The 25044-nt window shown below is 34.5% G+C and overlaps 1 protein-coding gene across 7 annotated transcripts in view; it reads left to right on the top strand.

Moving 5' to 3' along the window:
* Positions 1 to 25044, top strand: part of PAN3 (poly(A) specific ribonuclease subunit PAN3) — a 124380-nt gene that overhangs the window by 25913 nt on the left and 73423 nt on the right. For 5 of the 7 annotated variants that reach the window (XM_025875122.2, XM_025875123.2, XM_025875124.2 and 2 more), the window contains exon 5: positions 8727 to 8888. The exons of the other annotated variants lie outside the window; for them this stretch is intronic. In XM_025875122.2, coding sequence (XP_025730907.1) covers positions 8727 to 8888 — 162 coding nt within the window. The remainder of the gene's footprint in view (positions 1 to 8726; positions 8889 to 25044) is intronic. 7 annotated transcript variants of the gene reach the window in all.

The raw sequence follows: 25044 nt of genomic DNA, 5'->3' as shown, positions 1-25044 counted from the left end.
TATTTTTCTCATTTTACAGAATTGGGAAATGGAAGTTTTGGGAGATCAAGTAATTTATCTAGAATGATACAGATAATTATTTACATTTCAGAGAAAACAAAAAGCCTTTAGGACAATATGAAAGATAAAATGAGTCTTAGGTAAGGTGAAAAATAGGTAGTGGAAAGAAAGGCTACTGGTAATACGTAGAGGGGGAGGACATAAAACATTGACCTTGTGCCTGTTTCTTTTTCCATTTATGTGATTATCTCAGTAAAAATTTCCATAAACACAATTTCTAGGGAAAGAATATACAATTAAACTTGTGATAATTTGACATATAACCTTTTAGAAATGTTGCACATGTTTATATTCCTACTCACAGATGCTGGTTTTCCTAGAGCCTTGAAAGCACGGAGATGTCAAAGTATTTCGTATCTTTGTCATTGTATAAGGCAAAACCCCCCCTCATTGTTTAAATTTGATTTCTGGTGCTGTTGTACTTCTCATTTATGTGAATTGGCTATTGGTGTTTCTTTAATGTCCTTTGCTCGTTTTTCTATTTGGCTATTCTTTTTAAATTCATTGTAAGCTCCGTGTGTGTTAGAGATGTAAACCTCTTCTATCAGATGTTTCAGTCCCTCTCCCCATTTTATTTTTGGTCTTCAGTTTCACAACTGATTTCTGCTGTCACTTTTGAAACGTCACACTTACTCTGATGATCTCTTATTAAGTACATTTAAAAACAACAAAGTATTAAGCTCATTTTGTTAAAATAACATGGTAATTCTCTATTTGCCGAGTCAGTGATTTTAAATTGAAGGGACTGTCAATGTTTTCATGTAATTTTAATCTGTCATTTTTATTGCTAATGATCTATAGTAATTAACTTCCCTTAGTAAATGGATATGTTCTCAACCTTCTCTGCATTTTAATTGTCAGATTTAAATGTCACATTCTTTCTGTTGCTCTTACCTCCAGTCTTAATCTGTTCTTTTCTTTGAAATGCTGCGCAAGTAACATTAGATTCAAACTTGCTTAGAAATACGTTAGTTCCTATAGAAAGGGCTCAGCTTTGAAAGAGTTAAGTTTGTTTTCCTGCTAAATAAAGAATACTCCAGGTTGGATTTCCAAGATTATGTTGAGATAAAGATATGCTTTGGAAAGAACAGATTAAATTTTGTGTAACAAATCAGGAGTTCAACCATGTACTACTTTGTGTATTTTAGTTTGATTGGTACTTTGTGTGCAGTCATCCCTTGGCTTTTGTTGAGTCAAGAAAGAATCTTCAAATTTATGATTGTAAGGAAATTTTGTTCTATTGACTGATTATAAAAGATCTCATGGCAGATTTTTGTTTTAGAGGTCTTTTTTTTTTTTTTAGAGGTTTATGGTGGTTTGGTGTTTGATACGTTACCATATTTAAACATGTGAACTGAAACAGCATGCCTTTTACATACAGTGTATAATACTGTTGGCTGTAGTCCTTATTTTGTTTTAGCTTTGGGCATTTGACTTACCTAATAATGACAGCTTAGTAAAAGCATGGTGCTTTTGCTACTTGGATTTAGGAACTAGCAGCTTACTCTGAGATTATGTGGTTGGCTTCTTTTTACTCTTATCATTGTATTTACAAAGTGGAGTAGCTGATCTTAATAGCTTGGCATTACTGGTAGTTATCTCTATTTTCCTGGGAAGTAGGGGTCAGTAATGAATTAGTAAAGGTGAGTTTAGAATTCTCATCACAAACATGCTAGCCTAAATTTTAGCTTAAATTTTAACCCAAACTGTGTAATTTCCCAAACTCTGTTTAATTCCCACTATTTTTTTCCATGAACTTTGAAAATGGGGACAGGAAGCTGCTTAATTTTATTTCTTTGAATGGAGGCTCTGTAGCTCTTGTTTCTCATTGATCCCATCTATGCCAGTTAGATTCAAAGAGATTGATTCATTTAGAAATTGGTATTTGGTCATTTTAGGATTAGCTAGACTAACGTAAGAGTGAAATATGTTAAGGAATGTTATAGAATATGGAACAGCTTCCTTCAGATTGGAGGCAGAATATCATAGAGTACAAACTCCAGGGCCCAACGTTACATTAGTTGTGAGGTTATAGGCAAGTTATTTTAACTTCTAAGCCTCACTTTTCTCATCTGTAAAGTTGGTTCTACAATTGTGCCAGTCTCACAGAATTACGATGATTAAATACCATAATGGGTATAAAGTGCTTGGCATAGTGCCTTGTGCTTATCAAATGGTAGTTGTCCCAGTCTTCTACTGCTTATGATTCTGCAGTTTTAAAACATGTTTATCTGTTTCTGGATGTGTGTGAGATTACTTTTGATTAACCACTACCTTACTTTAAGTTCAATTATAGGAGGGTATATTAGAGTAGAGTAATACCAAGTATATTATTTAGCAGATCTGAAGATCCTCTGTTACATTTCAAGATTGAATTTAAGCAGGGGTACACATACAAATAAATAAAAAGGGAACCTTTTGCTAACAAGTGATTAGGCATTTTAGCATGATCTTTGGTTTTGATAAGGTACCGAAACACATTATAAAAACTTTAAAATTATTAGTCGATCATTTGTTGTGGAAATAACTTTGATGACTTAAAAAAAAAACACCTTTACTCACATTCACTTAAAATAACTTTGGCATGGTGTTTTATTTATCTACATTTTATATTCTAGTTCCATTCTAAAGCAAAAGAATAAAAGAAGTTGCAGTTTGGTGTTCTGGTTCTTTCGAAATTGAAAGAAGCTTAGCAAGAGTATTCAAACTGATCTTGATTTTGTTGGAGTAGAACTCTGTTGTAATATGGAGATTTTAAGGCCAAAGGAATGACTGCTTTGTAGGCTTTCTAATATTTATGCAGATAATATCGGGGGACTGACTCATAGTAGAGCTTAAAATATGTTTGCATGTGTATGTAAATCCTTTTTTGCTTTATTTGATATAATTTAGATCAGTTTTTACTTAGCAGTATTCTCTGTTTTCATCCTGTCATCCTGTACATTGATTCCACAAATTAAAAAGTCTTTTTCATTTACAGATGTTTACCTGCCACTGAGTCTTAACAATGAGCCTGTTTTTCTATAGACTGACTTGCCTATTGCATCCTACTCTTGTTTTTATTTGAACAGTGAAAACTTAAGGAACCTAATATATTTTCACAAAAAGCCCACAATTAATAATAATGAATTGACAGGACAAAATACAGTATAATCTTTGCAGCTGGCTTGCTTCTGTTTTTGACTTTCTAAGTCTTTTACCTATGGAGAAAATGATTGGAGCCCACGCCACAGTGATTTATAGGTCTGAATTTACTATTCTAAATTAATTAGGTGTAGGAGCCTTTAAGATCCAGGTAATAAATAAGGTAGAGGTATAGTTCCCTGTCCTGATGATTATATGAAAATTAGTTAGTTTATTTTTTATTCAGTTTGGGGTCCCTTTTTCCCAGTGACTTTAGATTAACCACCGAATTAATGGAATTACAATCTCATATTTAGTTCTCATAATTACAAATGTGCTAAAATACCAAGACATTTCATTAATTGAGGGAAGGCCATTGTGAGCTAGAAGAGGTTATAAAAGAAATGAAGGTTTATTTTCAAATAAATATGTAGTAGATTCTAGACCAGAGGTTTCTATTAGTGGATCTGAGACTGTCAGGAGTGGCAGGAGGTAGGTTGCTGAGTTATTACAGCAAAAGGTAGTGAATTAATTTAATTACTAAGCATTATTTGAAAAGAGATAATTCATACATATGTACCACTGTTTTCTAAGTATATGAGGCTGTTGTGACTAATAAAATGCAAGTCATCCAAAAATGTCGTTTATAGTAACTAAATCATCATTCATTGTTTCAGAGTATAAAGTGTGAAAGCACAATTGTGTTTTTGATGTTCAGAAGGAGTTTTTAAATTTCAGGTTAGTGGAAACTTTTTGTAATAGGATAACAATTTGATTTCTAGTTTATTACTAATTAGATAATGACATATAACAACACATGGCTGGTAATAATGAAGCATTGTAGAAGCATTGTTAAATGCATTGTTAAAGCATTGTTGTTTTGCCGTTGTACCAAAAGAATTGTGCACTGAAAAATTGGTCTGTTACTTGATAGTTTTAACTACATTTTCTATTACAAGCATGGTATTTATAGATTTTTCTTTGGCTTGAATGTGAAGTTTTAGAAGAGAATATATCTTAGCTTTGTATTTCTAGGAAGAAGGGCATAGAGCCTAATGCTGAAATGTTGAGTGAATGAATGTATTAAAAAATGTGTGTACATTTAGACTTTTGAACTCAAACAATCCTAAAAATTAGCTTTTACTGCTCTTTCTTTCGACATAGAGACTTACCTCAATTATAAGGAATGAAGGTGGATTTCCTTAGACCTAAACCGTTGGAAATGGCTTTTATGAACCAGGGCAAGAAATTTTGAAGAGCCAGGGCTCTGGGGGCTACACAAGTAATGGTCTTGAAGGTTCTAAGTATCTAGATCAAGCTTTAAGGATTTGGGACGTTGAACTATTGAACTTCCCTCTCTTTTTATTTCAGGGAGTAACTTCAGTTTCTGTCTAGACCAATAGTTTCTTATCTAAGTTTTTTCTATGACATTCTCTGAAACTTCACTACTCAAAATGTGGTCACCAGATCAGCAGTACTAGCAGTCTTGGGAGGCTTTTAGAAATGCAGAGTCTCAGGCTTCACTCTAGGCCTGCTGAATCAAAATCTTTATTTTAATAACATCCCCAGAAGATTCATAGGTTCGCTATAGTTTGAATACAAAAGGATCCTTGAATACTTTTGTTCAAGCCTAACCTGTTTTTTTTAATGCCCAGTATAAAGGGTAAAACTATTTTCAACTACTGTCTTATTGTACTGTTTATTTAGATTTTGTGAAGAATGATAAAAATTCACTCTTGTAGTACATCTTGAGACTTAAAGTAAAAATTGGGTGACTAGAGTGAGGAGGGGAGAGATAGGGAGGAATTGTTTTAGCCCTGCTGGATATTTTACTACAGGAACAAAAAGAGGTTGGGAATTTGGATGTACAATATTGACTTACTAGGAGGTGAGGTAGAAAAGCTGGTTATTTACCAATAGGACAGGACATTTACAAATGCTTCCATTCCGCAAGTGGAACTCCATAGAGGGACAAGGCTATCAAGAATGGAGGGTCAACAAGGGGACGTAACTTTTTTTTTTTTTTAAGATTTTATTTATTTATTTGACAGAGAGAGACAGCGAGAGAGGGAACCCAAGCAGGGGGAGTGGGAGAGGGAGAAGCAGGCTTCCCGCCGAGCAAGGAGCCCATTGTAAGGCTTGATCCCAGGACCCTGGGATCATGACCTGAGCTGAAGGCAAATGCTTAACGACTGAGCCACCCACGCGCCCCCCCCCCCAACTGTTTTTTTTAACTCTCACATTCTCAACATTGGTCTAGGAAAGGATTACTGGAAGCTAAGGAAAAGGGGGGAGGGCTGTTGCTTTTGTTTGCTCTGGAGTAGAGGGGTTTGGATCTTACAGATCTCAGAATTTTAAGGTAATAACTTTAGGGGTTAGTAAACATTTTCCATAAAATTTTGTTTGTCCCTTTTATTTCTTCATCTTCTATTTGAGATTTCTCCAATTTCCCTAACTCCCACTTTCAATCACCTATAGTTGTTATTAACCTAGCAGGTCTCTCCCCAACCAGGCTTTATTAGCTCTATTCCCATTTCAGTTCCCTTGAGTTCACATCCTTCACCTTCACCAGTGATTCTCAAATGGGGGCAGTTTTGTTCCCCCAGGACATTGAAGATATATTTGATTGTCACATCTGGGACTGTGGTGCTACAAGCATCTATAGGTTAAAGGCCAGGGATGCTGTCAAAACATCCTACAATGCACAGGACTGCCTCCACAACAAAGAATTATCGAAAATCTGTAGTTCTGAGGTTGAGAAACTCTAATCTGGATTACTGTGAATCCACGGGTTTGTATGCCTGTTTCCACTTTAAGTTTCATTCAGAAGCTTTCAAGAGTTCCCCATTGCCTATGGAATGAAGTCTGATTGCCCATGGAATGAAGTGTAAAGTCCTTGGCATAGGATATAGAAGAATTTTTTTCATTGCTTTGAAGCCTCATCTTTTGCTCTTCAAGGTTAGCCCTCTCTAGAGGGTAGACTGAATACTTGAGGTTTTCACCTAACACTACAGTGCCTGTATGCTGCTACATATACATTTTTCCTAGCCTACAGTACCTCTCTCTCCCTCCCCCCTCCGTCTAGGCAAACTTACTGCTTCTTCTGAATTGCATTTCACCTTCTCTGTGAACTCTTTGTCTCTGCCCTATTGGTACCTTAATTATATATGCATTTATTATATCACAGTGACTATGTTCTGTTTGCATGACTTTGTTTCCTACTACAGTATATCCTCTTGAGGGAAAAGTGTGTGTTTTATTTATTATTGTATTCTAGTATTTAGAACAGTTCCTGATGCAAAGTAGCTTCTTAGATGTTTAGTGGAACATACATTTTTTTTCCCAACGGATAAGTAATAATTTGGAAATTAGCTTACAGTTGAGATTTTACTATAATTTATGTCTTGTGCAGTAATATGTAATCTTTTTGCCTCACCTTCATGCTTTCTGTTGCTGCTATCCCTTTTCAGATGTCATTTTGCCTTCTCTTGCTTATGATGGTAATTTAAATGGATTAATACTTAGGTCTTTCCATTCAGTATCACATAGAAGGTTGTACTTCTTGATTAGATTTTAATCTTTTGCTATTTTATTGAAGAAAGTTAAATCTATAATGGCACATGTTTAGGGATCTCTTCTGCCTAAGAAGGAAGGCGTTAGGCTAATTACAGGTTTTTGACGGTTGTGGTGGAGAGAAGAGTGATGAATTCTTCTTTGGAAAAATGAGAAACATAATGAGAGCTTTTGGGGTGGGAGAATGCTACATTGGATTTATTTAAATACTTTTTTTCTGTTTTGCTTAGTACACTGCTGTAAGAAAATAAATTGCGCTATTGTAATGACCCGCTCAAAAGCAAGTCTGCATTTGTGAAGGATCTGAATACCAGAAGGTCATTTAAAGCAACAGTTTTCATGCTTTCAAATGTATGACTGGAATTTAGGTGCCCTTGTGGTAATCCTAGTTGACAGGTTGTTATTTCATTTAAATAAATATTCTTTGATGTATTGAACATTTCTGATAGGATATTCTTTAGCCCAGACATTTTCTAAAATATAAATTTTAAACTAGTGAAAGCTTAATTAAGGTATAGTGTTTCTGCTGTGTATCAAAGCCTTATAGTTGTGAGCTATATTACTAGAAATAACTTGCTTTAAAATTCTTTCATTTATAATATTGTTCCAATGGGTTCATTTTTATTCTCATCCACAAAAGTTGCTTGTGATGTAGACATAAAGGGTAATTGAATTGGTGCAAGAGTGCATAGAGATGGAAATATTTTAGTCTCATGAAATTTTATCCACTGCTATAATTATTGGGTTGGTAGGTAGTTACCTTTCTTACACAAGCTTAATTTTTTCCCCCTTTAAATCAAAGACTACTAACAGATGCCCATTTCTGTAGTTAGAATCTAATTTGCATAGAATGATTTCCATAGGCATTATTTGCAAGGTCATTTTGAAATTTAGAAATTAGTGTTTTCTTCAAATTAGTTGTCTCTACTGGCCAAAATTATATTTTATATATTTGTCTGGCTAGGACACTTTTTCTGAAGAAAGTTATTTTTAACTATTTGCTTTAGCAGACTTAAGACAGAACAGTGAGTAAACATAGATTTTCTTATTTCAGGTCTTAAATTAGTTACCTTCCCAAGAATGATCAGCATTCCTTAAAGGGAAAAATATATACAAATTCCCATAAAGATATAATTTAGTGCAAATTTACTATAAATAAGAGAGGTAAGATGGTGGAAACTATCATTAACCTTCACATATAAAAAAGCCCTGCCAAACTCTGGTAAGATTGTTTACTAACTTTATTATAATGTTTGCCAATGAGTTCATGCTTTTACTGGACAAGCTATTTAATATCAGTCTGTTTACATTACTGGTATACTTATAAGACCCATGAAAGTTGTATATTTTAAAAAAATTTGAGCTTATTTCTTTTAGTACCTTAAGTTGAATGCCCACTTAAGACACAATGACTTGTACTTTTGCCTAATGTGCATAGAATTTAAAAAATTGAAAAAAAAATCCATTCCTTAGGAATTAGCTGCTTCTTTTAAGTGGGAGTAGTTCCTCTTTAAGAAACAAGGTAGCAAAATGGAGCGGAAAAAGATATAGTTTGGAGAATTTTTTTACCTGTATTTGGTGCCCTTGAAGCATTTCTTCATATTGCAGTGAGAATAGGTAAGTGCCAGTGGAAAAAATTTTGCAAAGCATTTAACTTTGCTGATAAGTTAATTTCTATTCATTAAGGTTTTATAAAATTGAATTATAATGTATACTTCTAAAACATCTGTTGCTTTATATCAATATGTTGTTCAGCCTATTAGGACTGTGGGTTATTTTGGAGGTGTGTATTGAGGGCGGCGGGGGTTGGGAAATGGTGGGTGGTGATAAGGACATTAGAGAGAATGTCTTAGAAATTTTACTTGTTTCCTATTCCACCATTTCTGATATCATCTATATGTTAGTTATGTTAGTTTAGATTAGTGTGGGGATGTTAGGAGTGGCTTGGTTTCTTTCCTTCTTTTTCCTAGCCAAGGAAGTATCGCCTGGGGATGCTGGAGGAGAGGCTAGTTCCGATGGGATCAAAGGCACGAAAAGCAAAGAACCCTATTGGCTGCCTTGCTGACAGGTGTAAATCAGGAGTACCCATCAATATGGTTTGGTGGAACAGAGTCACAGAAAACAATTTACAGGTAAAAATAATTTTATTAGACATTTTTTGAAAGTGAATATATTGGTTGCTTTCTGTGTCTGTGTGGGGTGGTGGGTGTGAGATTGGATGGCTTAGTTGATATCCTTAGGTGATTTTTTTTCTTTTTTTTTTAAATCAAAGGAAGGTCAGTGGCCTGTTAACCAACTAAATGACTTTGGTGACTTTTTGAACTTTCTCTGCTTATAGTATACTTTCCTATTCTTTTATGAAATTTAGTTTTTCCCTTTTGATTTTGTTAACAAAAAAGAGTTCAGTTATTTTAATACACAAAGTTATTCAGGGTACTATATTCAAAAATCATTATAAAATTTATTATGGAAAACATTTATTTGTACTCTGAATAACAGGAAGCTTCATGTGTTTACTTTTTGTACATTTTTACTAAATAAAAATTATATGTAAACAAACTTGTTAAGTATTGGCTCTAAAACCAACTTCAGTAGTATGCTGTCATAGAGTTAAGGCAGGTACATTTCAGTCTTGGACTCTCCCTTATCAATACTGAATAATGAAAATGGATTTTATAACTCAGAGACTAGCTTTGAATAAGATTCTGAAGTACCTGTGAAATAATTTGAATTAGATTCAGTTTTAATTTGGATTATAGTTATTCTCATTTAAAAAAATTGGTAATGGTGTAATATAGATCTATTAATCCAAATTTCAGTTTAGATGGAAGTAGAATATCTTTCTTCCCAAACTTTCTGAATACATGGGTATTTTTAATATATATTGCCAGCCAAAAGTCTGTAATCCCACACACACATACCACACACTGAAAAGTTATAACAAAGTTAACAACTTGGTTTTATTTCTGTTACCAACCTTGTGTTATGAAGGGGTTCCACAGTATTTTGGTCTGTTCAGTATTAATACCATAGCAATATCTATATTGCCTTGGGCACAAAAATAAAGGAGTTACTCCAAAAATATTACAAAGCATAGTATCTGCCCCAAATGAAGTTTTCATAGTATTTTGTAAAGGTCAGGAAAACCTGGGGAGGTGGGGAGGAGTCCACATCATGATATCCTTAAAATTTCACTGGAAAGTTTTGAATATGTCAATTAGGGAAAGCAATATAGTTCACTGAATTTTTGTCTTAATTAGATTAGTAGGAGAGAGATATGTTGTGGATTGTTAGAATTATTTTTCAGTTTTAAAAAGTCTGAGAATAAATTGTACCCTAACTAAGAAGAGATACAAGTGGAACTGGAACTGCTTGTAGGCTGTGGGGTAAAACACTGATAAATGCACGGGTATAGCCACTTGGTCTTTCCACAGCTGTCCATCTTATCCTGTTGCCAGCTTTTGAGGGACCTTTTTTTAGCCCAGCTTGAAAAATCGTTAGGTTACTATAAGAATATATGCTAGAAATTATGTTTTAATTAAAACAGGTTATAATATATAAGCTTTTCAATGTGCGAAAGATTGAATTCGTGTTATCTGAATCTCCTGTTTCAACTACTACTATTATTTTATCCTTCAAATAGTTCTTTTCCTTTAAGGACATGAGGAATGCCTTAGTAGCTTGGTTTGATATTGGAAGGACAGTGTCACCTCAAAATATCAGTCACATGTTGAAGTATTGAAAAATGCCCATCTGGTGTCCATTACTATATCCATGGATTCCTAAACCAGGTACCTGGTGTTGTTTATGCAGAGCAAGGAGTATGTCCGTACCTTTTTTCTTTTCTTTTCTTTTTTTTAACTGGGGTTTTTATCTTTTTGTTGTGTGAGAAAACTAATTCTTGTGAATCTGTTCTTTTTTTTTAATATTTTATTTTATTTATTTGATAGAGACACACACAGCGAGAGAGGGAACACAAGCAGGGGGAGTGGGAGAGGGAGAAGCAGGCTTCCCGCAGAGCAGGGAGCCCGATGCCGGGCTTGATCCCAGGACCGTGGGGTCATGACCTGAGCTGAAGGCAGATGCTTAGTGACGGAGCCACCCAGGCGCCCCTATTCGTTATCATTTTTTTAAGTTTTGTGTGATGCTTTTTAACATACTTGTCCACAAAAATTTTACACAATAAAAAAATATGAATAGCCAGCTATCTTTCCTGTTTCATTTGTGTCCTTTCCTTTAAATCTTAGGTCTTCTTAATCTTAAGGTCACAGAAATGTTTATTTGTATTTTATTTTAGTAATTATAGCTGTGTTTCTTAAATGGTTACCTTGTGCCAGGCACTGTGCTAAGCTCTTTACATATATTGTCTCTTTTGGTCTTCCTAATAGCTTATGAGAGAACATTACTATTAAATGAAGAAACATCTTCAGAGAAGCTAAGTAACATTAAGGTTAAATAATAGAGAAGCAGACATTTTAACCCATGTTTGTCAGACTTTAAATTCTCTTAACTTTATGTGATATACCCTCTATTGAACTAGAGCTGTGGTTGGCTTAATTATCTAACTGGTTAACTGAACTTCTGTAGGGCAGCTTGTTTTTGGATGAGAGTGCATACATATTTTCTATCCATGGATTGTAACTTACGCATAACTGCAGGATTGGTAAGGTCAGTCCTTTTTCCTTAGGATTCCATCTGATTCTCAGTGACCTTTAATTACCTTTCTTTCTGGAACTGCAAACATTTCTTCACATTGATTTCTTAGTGTTAAGTTAACATCTTTAGAAGTTTTTCCACTTCTGAAAACAAAAGATAACCAAGAAAACCCTTATACCAAACACAGCAACAGAAACTTTCTCTGAAGGTTTCCACCTGAATCATTCATAATTGCATTTATTCTCTTCAGTGTTGGGTTTCTTTCAAGAGCTCCATGATCCTTCATCTTTTAGTACTTAATAATCGTTTTATTTATTTTCCATCAAGAATCTCATGATACGAGAGAGCCTGTTTACCACGACATTTGTAAAACAGTGATTCATGCTTTCATTTAAAACATACATACAAAAATACATATGTGTATATATAAAATATGCTGATTAAAGAATCAAAGATATTTATTGTTTTCCTTAGTTTTTCTAAGGATTTAGATGAAGTATATAAGTTTTTATATTTATAAAAATAAATTTAGTGAAGGCTAAATTTATTTTTCATATGGCTCTTTGAAATACTGATAATGTTCATGAGGTCTCCATTACTATGTTTGTGGAGTTCCCGTTCGAGAACCCTTGGAATTGATTCTGTTCTTTTCTCTGATTTCTTTACCACCCATTTATTCTTTCAGTGTCTGCAGTTTGGTATCATCAAAATTTGCTGAAATTGGGGCACCTGATGGCTCAGTTGGTTAAGCGTCTGCCTTCGACTAGGGTCATGATCCCGGGATCCTGGGATCAAGCCCCACGTCGGGCTCCTTGCTCGGCAGGGAGCCTGCTTCTCCTCCCTCTCTCTCTGTTCTCTCCCCACCCCGCTCGTGCTCTCTCTCTCTCAAATAAATACATAAAATCTTAAAATTTTTTTTTGCTGAAATTGCTCTCAAAATTTGTCAGAAATCTCCTTAATTACCACATAGAGCAGTTTTATCCAATACTTAAAACTGCTGGCCACCTCACTATTTTTGAAACTTTCCTTTTTGCAGTCTTGACTCTTTGTTTTACCCCTAGCTCCTTGTGAGCTCCAGTTCTTGGCTCACTCATTCTTTGCTTTCCCTTGTATGCCTAAGACCTAAAATCTTATTTCTATTAGGGCTGTCTTCTAAGTTAAAGACTCAGATTTTTTGTGCTTTCTGGTATCTTTGCATGTAGATATGTATCCCACTTGTCCCTGCAAATTTGGCATATCTAAAACTTACGCATTTTTCTATTTTCTAAATGTTTTTTTTGTAGTTCTTCTTTAATGACTTTATAATCTTCCCAGTCCAGTCACTGAGGCTACATATCTTAACTTCTCCTGTGTCATCTCTCACATTCTACCATTTATTATAAGAAGGAAACTCTTGAAGTTTGTTAATTGAAAGACAGTACATTGGATAATTTATTTGCCATCATATTAAGGCTTTGCCACAATAATGCCATATTATCCCCATTTGACAAACAATGTAAGTTGCAATTTAGAAAAACCTTATTTTGTTTTTAAGATTTTATTTTTTAAGTAATGTCTACACCCAGTGTGGGGCTCAAACTCAACCCTGAGATCAAGAGTCACACGCTCCATTGACTGAGCCAGCCAGGCCTCTAATCCCTATTCTTTAAAATTCTGTAGTATCTTCCTCTTCTTTCCTTTTTTAACACTAACAGTTTATACCCTAAGGATACCTTCTGTATAATTTTTGTCTAATTCCTCCAGGATCTCTTTTACTTACCTAGGGCTATCTCTCTAACCATTCACACATACTAAATTCTAATCAAATTCCACGTGTCATGTAATATGAAATACGTTGTCAGTTCTCTGTATCTTTGTATCTCTTACTATTGTTAACAGAGCCTGAAAAAAAAATCTTTCCTCCTTTTTCCTTCAAGAGTTAACTCAAATACTACCTTCTCTGTGAATACTTGCCTGAAAGAAATTTTTTTTTTTTTACTGCTTCTATAAGACTTGGTGTTGTTTAAGAGTTATTTCATTGTTTTATATTCTTTACCTGTTTGCCTTTTCCCACTGGATTGTAAATATTTGAGACTGAGAATGTATTTATTACTGTTTTTGTACCCTTAATGTATTTTGTCTCTAAATGTTACTGTTTAATTTCCTTTTATTAGGCAATATATGTGATTTATGGTAATTTATTCTAATACTTTTATATATTTAAAAAATTTGATCATAGGTTCTGGGATTTATAGCTACCATATTACTATTGCTTAGTTGTATTATCACAACTGATTTAGAACAGAGGATAGTGATTTCTTTTGAAATGTTAGAGAATCTTCTATATTTTTAAAACTCAAAGTTTAACATTTGTCCAAGTATTCTTGATATTTTCTAATCTTCTGATCTTGGTAGTAGTCTTAATTACTTCTTGACGTTGTTAAGCCACAGGGCTTCCGCATTTTATATTTTTCTCATGATCTTAGCCCAAACACCAAGCAGATGGTAGATGGAAGGTCATCTGAGACTCCATATCAGGAGTACTTTATTTTACCTAAGTGTAAATTAATTCTCTTTATCTTTCTTCAGTCTTTGCCTAGGTTGTTTACCCATTTCTCTGCCTGACCAATCTGTATGTCAGTTTCCAAATTTTTTATTTGTTCTGTGATTATATAGTTCAAATGCCATTGTTTAGGATTGAAATACTTTATCACTTACCTTACAGAATTGTGAAGATTCAGATTTCAAAGCACATAGTAGATACTAAATAAATTTCCATTCCATCAGTTTCACCCTATCACTCCTAAACTCGGTCTTTGTTTATATTTATTTAGGGTGCTATCAGTTATATTCAGATCCATGTGACATCATGGTGTGTGTGTGTGTGTGTGTGTATATATATATATTTTTTTATATATAGGATGGGACAGTAACATTAATTGTCTTTTAGGGGCTCACACTGTAATGCTAACTCTCTTGAATATTTTTAAAAATGCCTTTTTTTTTTTTTTGAAGGGATAACAGTGTGTTCTCATCTTTCCCATAAGACTGAGGTGTTAAGGGGCACCTGAGTGGCTCAGTCAGTTAAGCGTCAGTTAAGTGTCTAACTCTTGATTTCGGCTGGAATTGTGATCTCCATCAAGCCCCATGTCGGCCCCTGCTCTCAGCAGAGAGTGTCCTTGAAGATTTTCTCTCTCCCTCTGCTCCTCTCCCTGCATGCGTGCTTTCTCTTTCTCTTAAATAAATAAGGCTTAAAAAAAAAAAAGAATTAGGTGTCAACTGGAATAAAAGGGTGGGAAGTGCATGGCTTTGTTAACTTCTCAGGGTATTACAGGTTAAGATTTGCCTAAAAGTAATGACATTTTAAATAAAATCATATTCATTTTGTCTCAGACTTTTGGAAATAATGGGTTATAGATCATAAATTATTAGTGTTGCTTTAGCTTACCCCCAGAGTGATGTAAATGAATGAGAATGGTAGGACTGTTGGCTGTATTAGGAGATTCATACTTGTCAACATCTCTTTTGATGGCATTTGCTTGCCTTGTAGTCTGATTAAATGGCATTTCTTGTAAGAAGTATTAGAAGAATGCTCATGTTAAGATCTTTTGGCCCACAAATTCTTCTGCGAATTCTAGTTCCTTGTTACTGGTGCTTTTAAGATCCCAGAGAGGTTTTTGAAACTCACCAGATATATCTCAGTCTTTAGTTACTTGCTGAGTTTTAGTGTTACTTCAGGTGATTTCTAGACTTTAGACCCTAGGAGATGGGATTGTTTGGGCTTTAGAATGGAATGGATTGGAATTTTTAAGGTTAAAACTTAAACCTTCTACTCAGGGTTCCTCAGGACTTTGAAGAGTTCTAGAACTGTGGTGCAGATAAAATGGCATTAGTATGTATACACTGCTTTCTGACCCCCAGACCCACTTCTTTGCTCCTTTATAGCTGTTCTAAACCTTTAACACTGTTCTCAAACCTACTCACCCCTTCTTTGTCACTTTTGAGTAAATGACTTGTGTATTTCACAGGAGGGGAGAAAGGGCATGAGAATGAATTGTCTCATTTGGTAGCTTTCAACCTGTGGGCAGCATTTTCATTCATAACTTTTCTTACTGTTTTTCCTCCTGTCTCAGACAAACGGTTGTTCCTTTACTATGTGCATCAGAATCTCTTTATTACCTCTAACAATTTATTCTATTATTTATCGCTTTTCAGTTTTAGGACATGTCTCCCTCAACAATGATTTCTTTCTCCTAGCTTGTGAACATGCCATGTTTAAGTTTCTTTCACTCTGGGACCCTGGGAGTAAGGAATGCTAACTGAGGAAATGTTCTAGGGTCAATTATGTTTGGGAAACTGCGATAAAATTTGAGAAATGCTTACTACTTATTGTTGCTACCTTTTTATCTTTAATTCATCCCTCAATTCCCATTGTTTTGCCATTCACTTTCACCAGTTCTGTTGAAACTCTTTTTGATAAGGTTACCTATCAAAAGTACCAGTTATTCGATCTCTGATGGGTTTGACATTGTTGACCATTCCTCTTTCTTTGAATTTAGCTCTTAGACTGTTCTTTGTTAGTCTCTTTTGAAGACCTCTTGTCTGTTGCCTTGCCCTCAGGAACTCTCCCAAGCTCTGTCCTTCATTCTGTTCTCATTTATTCCACACAGTGCCCCTCAGGGGTCTCAGCAGATCTTTATTACTTCAGCTATTCCCTATTCATAGTCGACTTTCAGGTCTTTTTTTTTTTTTTTTATGCCCTCAGTCCTTTGCATTCACTCTGAATACTAGCTGCTTCAGAACATTTTCATTTATATGGCATAAGACTTTGAAAATTCATTATGTCTAAAATGAACATCACATCTTTTCCTTTAAACCTGTTTTATTCACACATGTCTGTACAAATTCATTCACAACTATGTGCCTGCTGTCTGTCTTGGTTTTTGATATCACCAGTTGCCTGACTAGTGAGATTTTCTTGCCACCTCCATCTTCCTTATCTGTCACATCACTCAGCCGCTAGGTTCTATTGATTGGGCTGCTTTGAAATTGTCTTCACTTTTAATATTACTGAGTTATAATTTAGGTCTACCTCATTTCTTATCTGGATTGTTATTATTGTAAGACTGTTACTATCTGGTTTCCTGCTTCTGGTCTTAACTTTCAAACCACTACCTGACTGATTATCTGATCTTGTTTTTTTACCTTTGTCAGTAGAATAAAATTCAGATCCTTCAGAAAGGTATCCAAAGTGTACCTATTGATCTCTCTCCTGTTAAATGCTGTAGACCTACTGAACTATTTGTAGTACCATGAAGAGTACCATGCTCTTTCTGCTTCTTTCTTTGAACACTGTCTTTGAACATTGCTTTGCTTGCTGTGCCCTTTTCTCTATCTTTTGACTCAGCAGACTTGTCTTTTAGGAATCATTTCAGGCATATAGTCTTATGACCTAATTAGTCAGCATTAAGCATTTGTTCACTTTTCCCTAGCACTTATATTGCTCTAATGTATATATAACTTGTCTTAAAGGCTAACAGTATATGGCACACTGTAGATACTTAATATTTTTTGGTATCTGGATGTTCTGAGCTCTTGGGATTGCAGAATTAGGTTCAGGGTACATTTACCTGTGAAATGCCCATCTGTGAGCTTCTAGACCACAGTGCCTATGTTTTATAGGTTTTTCTTCTCCACAGTGCCTAGCACAGTATCTTCTATGTATTAGCTATTCAAATAATTGAATGAATGAACCTGGATTAGTGATTATCTGGTGATGAGTATATTTGTCCTGATGGTAGTCCTGAAATTTAATGCTTTGTGCAGTTTCTTAAAATTTTCTTTGGTACAGTTTCATGACAAAAAATATCATTATGGAAAAATGTTTGAAAAATCTTAATATATCTTGAATGTTGTGACTGAATATGGCAGGGTTCTTGGTTACAGAGAATGCCTCTAAGTAAATCTTTCTTACTGTGCAATGTGGCAAATAGGTTTCACTATTGTATACCTATGAAAAGAAACTGTGCATAGATATAGAAAATAGTTATAACTATATAGTAATTCTTGCCTATATAGTAATTCTTGCCTTTTTGAGATGTTGTGATGGTCTCATTGCCCTGGACTACTCATTAACTGACCTGAAGGGATATTTTTATTTTCTTTAGGGAGAGTAATTTTTTTTTAATCTTTCTTGAGATAATTGACATACAAATAGGTAGAGCAATATTGAGCTAGGTGATAATGCCTCTGTGACCATTAATGATTACTGCTATTGGGGAACTTGTAACATATAAATAACTTTCCAGTGGAAGAGGAGCGGTTTACCTGTTTTTTGTTTGAAAATGTGTTCTATCCACCACACACAGATTTTGCTTTTTTATATACATTGATTCTATTGGTCTCAATTTAAATATTGCATATTTTATGTGAGTTCTTATGTAACACCATACTGTTCAGTGATGATGATATGCAAAGAAAAGGGAACTGTGTAAGTGACTTTATGATTAACAGTCTTAAACTTTCTTGCAACTTTTTTGTAAAAATATATATACTTAATGGAAAAAAATTCAGATACTATAGAGAAGTACAAAGAAGGAAGCAAATATGCCTCCAGTTTCCTCACCACACAGAGATGACATCTCTCTTAACATTTTAGTGAGCTCTTCAGTTAGCATCCTTTTATATACATGTGCGCGTGTGCACACACATTTTTCCCTCTTTCCCCTTCTTCCCTTTCTCTTAGGCATAAGTACACCATTTTACAGAAATAGCTATTTAGTATAATTGCTGTATTGTAGCCTAATTTTTATTTTATTTTTACTCACTGGACCTCCCTCCCTGGAAATAGAAATATATTAATTCACATGATTTTTAGTGGCTACATGCTGTTGTAGGGACCAAAATCCACATAACTGAATCCCTATCAAGAGATATTTTAGTCACTTCCTTTTTAAAAAAAAATAATAAATTTTAAAAAATACATGCAAAACTTAATTTTTTTTACATAGGTGATTTTCTCCTTAGCTCTAGTTCCTAGATGTGGGGGAGTACTAGGGCAGCTTATTTTTCATTTTGTTGCATATTATCAAGCTGTTCTCAAGAACAGTGTTTAGGGTATTACCTATTTATGACAAACTTCATAAAGGATGGACTAGTGAGTACTTTTTTTGGAAATTTATGTTTCCATAGTTTCAAGTTATTATATATAATTACTTTTGCTGAGCTTATGAAAATTTTTCTGTTTAACTCTACCATAATATGAAGCTTATTACTAATTGATTTTCACTTGTAGGTTCTCATGTACTGATGTTACTTTACTCTAAAGATAGCCAAATTATAAACAGGAGAACTTCTGTTTAAAACAAAACTGAAGTGCATCTCTTGGAAGCATTAGTAATCAATTTCTTCCATGGTCTTCACCAATTTGACTCTAATTTATTTAGAAATCATATTTCCTCTATTGGGGTGTTTATCAGAGGGCCCAAATTGCTTCAGAAAATTTTCAAATTGAGATACTAGACTAATTTTCACAGTAGTAGTATTTTAGATATTAACTCTTAACTTACAAGGTGAAATTTTGCTGGTCTTAAATGGGTTAGTTTCTGAACAACCCAGAAATTGAGTATATTTTGATAATAAATTTTAAATTGACCATATTTGGATATGCTTGAAATAAGGGGAAATAACAACCCACTAAATTCAAAAAAAGTCTTGTAGAAATGTGAACTTGGAGGGTCTGGTTAGCCATTTGACTTCTTCTTTCCATTTCACCCTGTTCCTCTTTATTCTATATTATTTATGAACACTGAAGATTGGTAAAAATAGCTCTGAATGGGGCTCTTCTTTATGTCCTTGGGTTTCATCTTTTTATGCCTTTATAGATCATTTTATCAAGGCAAAATACTTGCCAGTTCCTGCCTTTTTCCCTCATTTTCAGTATCCCCTCTTTTACCTACCCAAATAATTCACTGGTCTTTGCCCTTGCCAGGAGACAGACAGACAGACAGACAGACACACACACACACACACACACACCCCTTGGACATAAATCTTTTGAATTAGTCCCAACTGGGCTCTTTTGCTAACTCCAAAGAGAGAAGAATAGTAGTGAAGATGGTATATTGTAGTAGGTTTTAGAAAAAAAGATAAGGCTAAGATTAATATCAACATTTCATATCCTTTTTTTTTTTTAATTAATTCAGTCAGGAACAGTGGAGACTTGATCTGTTCAATCTAATTGGATTTCATCAGTAAAGTCATTAAACAAAACTTCCCCTTCTCTTTTCTTCCCACTTTCGCTTCCTCTTTTTCCTCCTCTTCTTCCTTTTCTTTTTTTCTGCTTTTCTCTCTTATTCTCTTTAATCCTCGTTGAAAAATAGAAGATGGATTGGAGTTGAGCAAGATTGGAGTCTAGTTGCTCCATTGGGATGATGTTGCAGTAAACCTGAGTAGAGATGATGGTGGTGTAGACTAGGGCACTGATGGTGACATAGAAATAGTTGAATTTGAGAAATATTTAGGATGTAGAATAGATAATCATGATTTGATGCTTCAAAGATATCTACATTATCAAAAAGATAGTTGTGGTATAATTTATCTGTTTAGGAAAGAGATGATACAGAAAACACAACAAAACTTGAAAAGAAAAACCAACTTAATAGGGAGGTGATAGATTTGTTCACAGATTGTTTGAATTGATAGTTGCAAAGCACCTCTTTACTAGTGAGTGCCTAAACAAAATGAGGAGTTGGCTAGATTTTATTTATTGATCAAATTAGGGATACCTTGTGTTTTGAAAACATCACTACTAGATTTGTTTTCTGGCCAAGGTGGAAGAATAGGTGTTGGATTTACCCTCCAGAAACAGTTAAAAAACTGAACAAAGTATATGAAATAACAGTTTTCAAGACATTAGGTATCAGACAGTGGAGGACAATCATCCCTGATAGATGGGAAACAAAGGTGAGCCTAGCTTACCTCTTGGAGGGTTTCTAGGCCTGGTGCATGGAACGGGAACTCAGGTGGAGCCTAGTGATCTATTTAATTGAGGAGACCAAACTGGATGTTCAAAGTTCCCGTTGAGTCTTCAGCTGAGTACTGAGCAGAGGATATGAGTGAAAAGGCTATTTGAGCTGGAAGAAGAAATTCCTAAAAAGATCACAGGAGATAATTCTCAGAGTTCATATAGGACCAACTGGAGTTCCTATTCTCACCAGCCAAAATGGAAAACATCATGATTTATGAAGCACCAGTAACATAATGGGAAGTCTTTTGCCTAGTAGTGGGGCCAAATTATTGTCTTAAAATAAATGCTGCCCTGGCCCTTCCTGATGAAATTTAAAAGCAAGATCTGAAGGATCAGACTACCTTTTAAGCAGTTTATGATGGAGAACAAAGCTCAAGAATTTTTATAGGAATGTTAAAAAAAAATACCCAATACCCAACAAGATAAAAGTAGCAATATTTGTCATCTAATAAAAAATTAGTAGACATGCAAAGACTACTTGTGAGTCTGAAATAATTTTTTAAAAAAGCAAAATAAACACTTCTTTCAAACATACAAGAGTTGAAGGATTCACCACCAGCAGATGTGTACTTCGGTAGATATTAAAGGAAGTATTTTAAGCAGAAGGAAAACAAAAGCCTGTGGAAATCAGAATCTATACAAAGAGATGAACACTGGGAACAGATACTCCATGAGTAAATATAAGAAACTTTCCCCCTTAGTTAAGTCTCTTTGAAAAATACTTGTTCAAAGCAAAAATAATAACAACCTCTTATTAGGTTTATAACATAATAGATTTAAAATATGTATTGACAATAGCACAAAGTCTGGGAGAGGAGAAATGGAAGTATAATATTGTAAGCTTGCTATACTATATGTGAAGTAGTGTAAGACAATTACAGTTGGGTGTTAGGAACTGAATTTTGTCTCCCCTAAATACATATGTTTAAGCCCTAACCCTTAATGTGACTGTATTTGGAAATAGGACCTTTAAAGAAATAATTAAGGTTAAATGTGGTCATAAAGGATGGGGCCCTAATCCAGTATGACTGATGTCCTTAGAAGACAAAGAAATAACCAGTGGTGCACGGGCACAGAGAAAAGGCCTGTTGCTGTGAGGGCACAGCAAGAAGTTCGCTGTCTGCAAGCCAAGGAGAGAGGCCTCAGGGGAAACCACCTCTGCTGGCACCTTGATCCTAGACTCTTACCTTCTAGAACTGTGAGAAAATAAATTTCTGTTGTTTAAACTGCTCCGTATATGGTATTTTGTTATGACCTTAGCAGACTAAGATAGTTGGTGATAAGTTAAATATATATACGTATATATTATAAAACTTAAGGCAGCCACTGTAATAACACAACAGAGAGTTACAGCTAATAAGCTGAGAGAAGAAATAAAAAGAAATTTTAAAAATCAGTTAATTCCAGAAGAAGGCAGGAAAAGGAAAAGGGGAACAAAGAACAAAGAGAACAAATAGAAAAGTAGCAAGATAGTAGTTTTGAATCTACCCATATTAATAATCACATTAAATGTAAATAGCCTAAATGTCCCAATAAGAAGGCAGAGATTTTCAGATTGGATTTAAAAAAAAAAAAGAGCAAGATCCAACTATATGAAACTGACAAAAACCCCACTTTAAACATAAAGCCAAAAATAGGTTTAAAGTTATACCATGCACTAGTCAGAAAAGACTTGGGTGTGTGTGTATTACTAGTATCATACACCATATATAATAGTATGTATACTATAATATATAGTTTAATTATAGTAATATACTACTGCATATTATCAGTCTATATATAGTGTGTATATGTGTGTGTGTGTGTGTGTGTGTATAATATGTAGATAGATAGATAGATAGTGTAGTAATATAGTTGGTTCTGGAACAGTGTAGGGGTTAGGGTGATAACCCCCCATGCATTTGAAAATCTTTGTATAATGGAGTCCCTGGGTAGCTCAATCAGTTAAGCGTCTGCCTTCGGCTCAGGTCATGATCCCCGGGTCCTGGGATCGAGTCCCATGTCGGGCTCTTTGCTCCATGGGAGCCTGCTTCTCCCACTCCCTGCCACTCCCCCTGCTTGTCCTCTCTCTCTGTCAAATAAATAAATAAAATCTTTAAAAAAAAATCTTTGTATAACTTTTGACTACCCCAGAACTTAATGACTGGTAGCCTTCTGTTGACCGGAAGCCATACTGATTATATAAACATTGGATTAACACACATTTTGTATGTTATATGTATTATATACTATATTCTTACAATAAAGTAAGCTAGAGAAAAGAAAATAATAAAATCAAAAGAGAAAATGCACTTATAGGTACTGTACTGTATCGAAAAAATCTGTGTAAGTAATCTTGCATAGTTCAAACCCATGGTTATTCAAGAGTCAACTGTATATATAGTACACTGATATATACTGTATAAATAATATACCTGAGGTAGTTGTATTTACATCAGACAAAGTAGGTGTCAGAGCAGAGAATATTATCAGGAACAAAGAGAATTATTTGATAAAGGGACGTTCATTAAGAGCATGGATGTAGCATTCTTCAGTGTGTATGTACCTAATAATAGGGTTAAAATATGAATATATGAGACAAAGACTAATAAGTTGCAAGGAGAAGAAGTAGACAGACAGTGATAAGGGATTTCAGTACTCCTCAGTAGTGGAGGGAGACAAAAACAGTAAGAATATAGGAGATTTGAACAACTCTATCAATTTGACTTTTATGGAAAACTCTGCCCCAAACAACCAAATTCATATTCTTTTTAAGTGCACATAAAACATTGACTTAGACCAATTCTGGGTCATGGAACAAGTCTTAATAAATTTATAAAAGGATTCAGGTCAGACAGATACGTTCTCTGACCACAATGTAATTAAGATAGAAATCAGTAACAAAGATTTTTGGAGAATCTTCAAGTATTTGGAAGCCAAATAACACACTTCTAAATTATATGTGAGTCAAAGAAGAAATAGGGAAAGCAGAAAGTATTTTGAATTGAATGAAAATGAAGACATGTCTAAAGTTGTGGGATGCTGCAAAAACAGTAATGAGGGAGATTTATAGCACTAAATGCTTATAGTAGAAAAGAAGAAATGTTCTTAGGTCAGTGACCTCAGCTTCTACCTTAGGAAACTAGAGAAAGAAGAACAAATGCAGCCCAAATTTGGCCCCCCAAAGATTACTTCATGTCCTAATCTCTGGAACTTGTGACTTCTACCTTATTTAGACAGTCTTTACAGATGTAATTAAGTTAAGGATTTGGAGATATCTTCCTGCATTACCTAAGTGGGCCCGGAATAACGGCAAGTGTCCTGGTAAGACAGAGGCAGAGGGAGATTATACACAGGAAAAGGTGATATGAGGACAGAGACTAGAAACAAGTGATGTGGTACAAGCCAAGGAATCTCAAGAGAATGCTGGCAGTTACCATAAGCTAGGAGGGAAGCATAGAATGGATTCTGCTCCAGGCATTTGTACCACCAACTTAATTTCGAACTTATGGTGTCCAAAAAGTAGAAGAGCATACATGTCTGTTGTTTTAAGCCATCAAGTTTTTGGTAATTTGTTACCAGAAAACTGGTACATATGTACTAGCAAGAAATAATAGTACATTGAAATTTTTAAAATTATGTAATTTATGATATCAGAAATATAAAATAGGGATCAATCTGACAAAGGTCTGAGAGTCTGTAATTGAAAACTTTGAAACATTCCTGAGAGGAATTAAAGAAGACCTAAATAAATGGAGACAGGTATCATGTTCATGGATCTGAAGACTCATCATTAAGATGTTGATTCTTACCAAGTTGATCTATAGATTTGTGTAATCTCAAATAAGTAGTTGATTTTCATCAAAGTAGCAAAGGCTATTCAGTGGAGGAAAAATGATCTGTTTAGCAAACAGTGCTAGAATAATTGAGTATATGCAAAAAATATTAGACCCATACCTCACACTTTATAAAATTAACTCAGAGTGGAACTTAGACCTACATGTAAAACATGAAACCACAAAATTTATAGAAGAAAACGCATAATATCTGTGACCTTTGGTTAGACAGGTATTTCTTAGATGCAACACCAAATACATGACTCTTAAACATTTTTATAAACTGCACTACATCAAAATTTAAGAACTTCAGTTCTTTGAAAGATACTGTTAAGACAGTGAAAAGACAAATTATAGACCTGGAGAAAATATTTGTATATCACATATCTGACAAAGGACTTCTATCCCAAACTGTCAAAATTCCATAATAAAAAATCCAATAAAAATGGTCAACAAGTGTGAACTGATATTTCGTGATAGAAAACACAGAGTGGCAAATAAGTCATTTGGGAAATGCAAAATAAAACCACATTGAGATACTACTACACATGTATTAAAATGTCTAAAATATAAAAGTCCGACCAAAGCACATGTCCCTGAGTACATAGAGCAACTTGATCTCTCCACAGAGTGCTGGTGGACATATTAAAATAGTACAACCACTTTGTGAAACAGCTTACCAATCTTTTAAAAGGATTATATATATACATACCATATATATCCAAGCCATTTTCCAACAGTAATGAAACATACCCACACAAAGACTTGTACCTGGTTCTTTGCAACTTTGTTTTTAATAGCCAAAAACTG

The sequence above is a fragment of the Callorhinus ursinus genome, unplaced genomic scaffold (genome assembly GCF_003265705.2).
Source record: "Callorhinus ursinus isolate GAN/ISIS: 27379988/994484 unplaced genomic scaffold, GSC_fseal_2.0 scaffold7, whole genome shotgun sequence".
NCBI lineage: Eukaryota > Metazoa > Chordata > Mammalia > Carnivora > Otariidae > Callorhinus > Callorhinus ursinus.
Note: the sequence above shows the minus strand (reverse complement) of the source record. Positions and strands in the feature narration are given on the sequence as shown.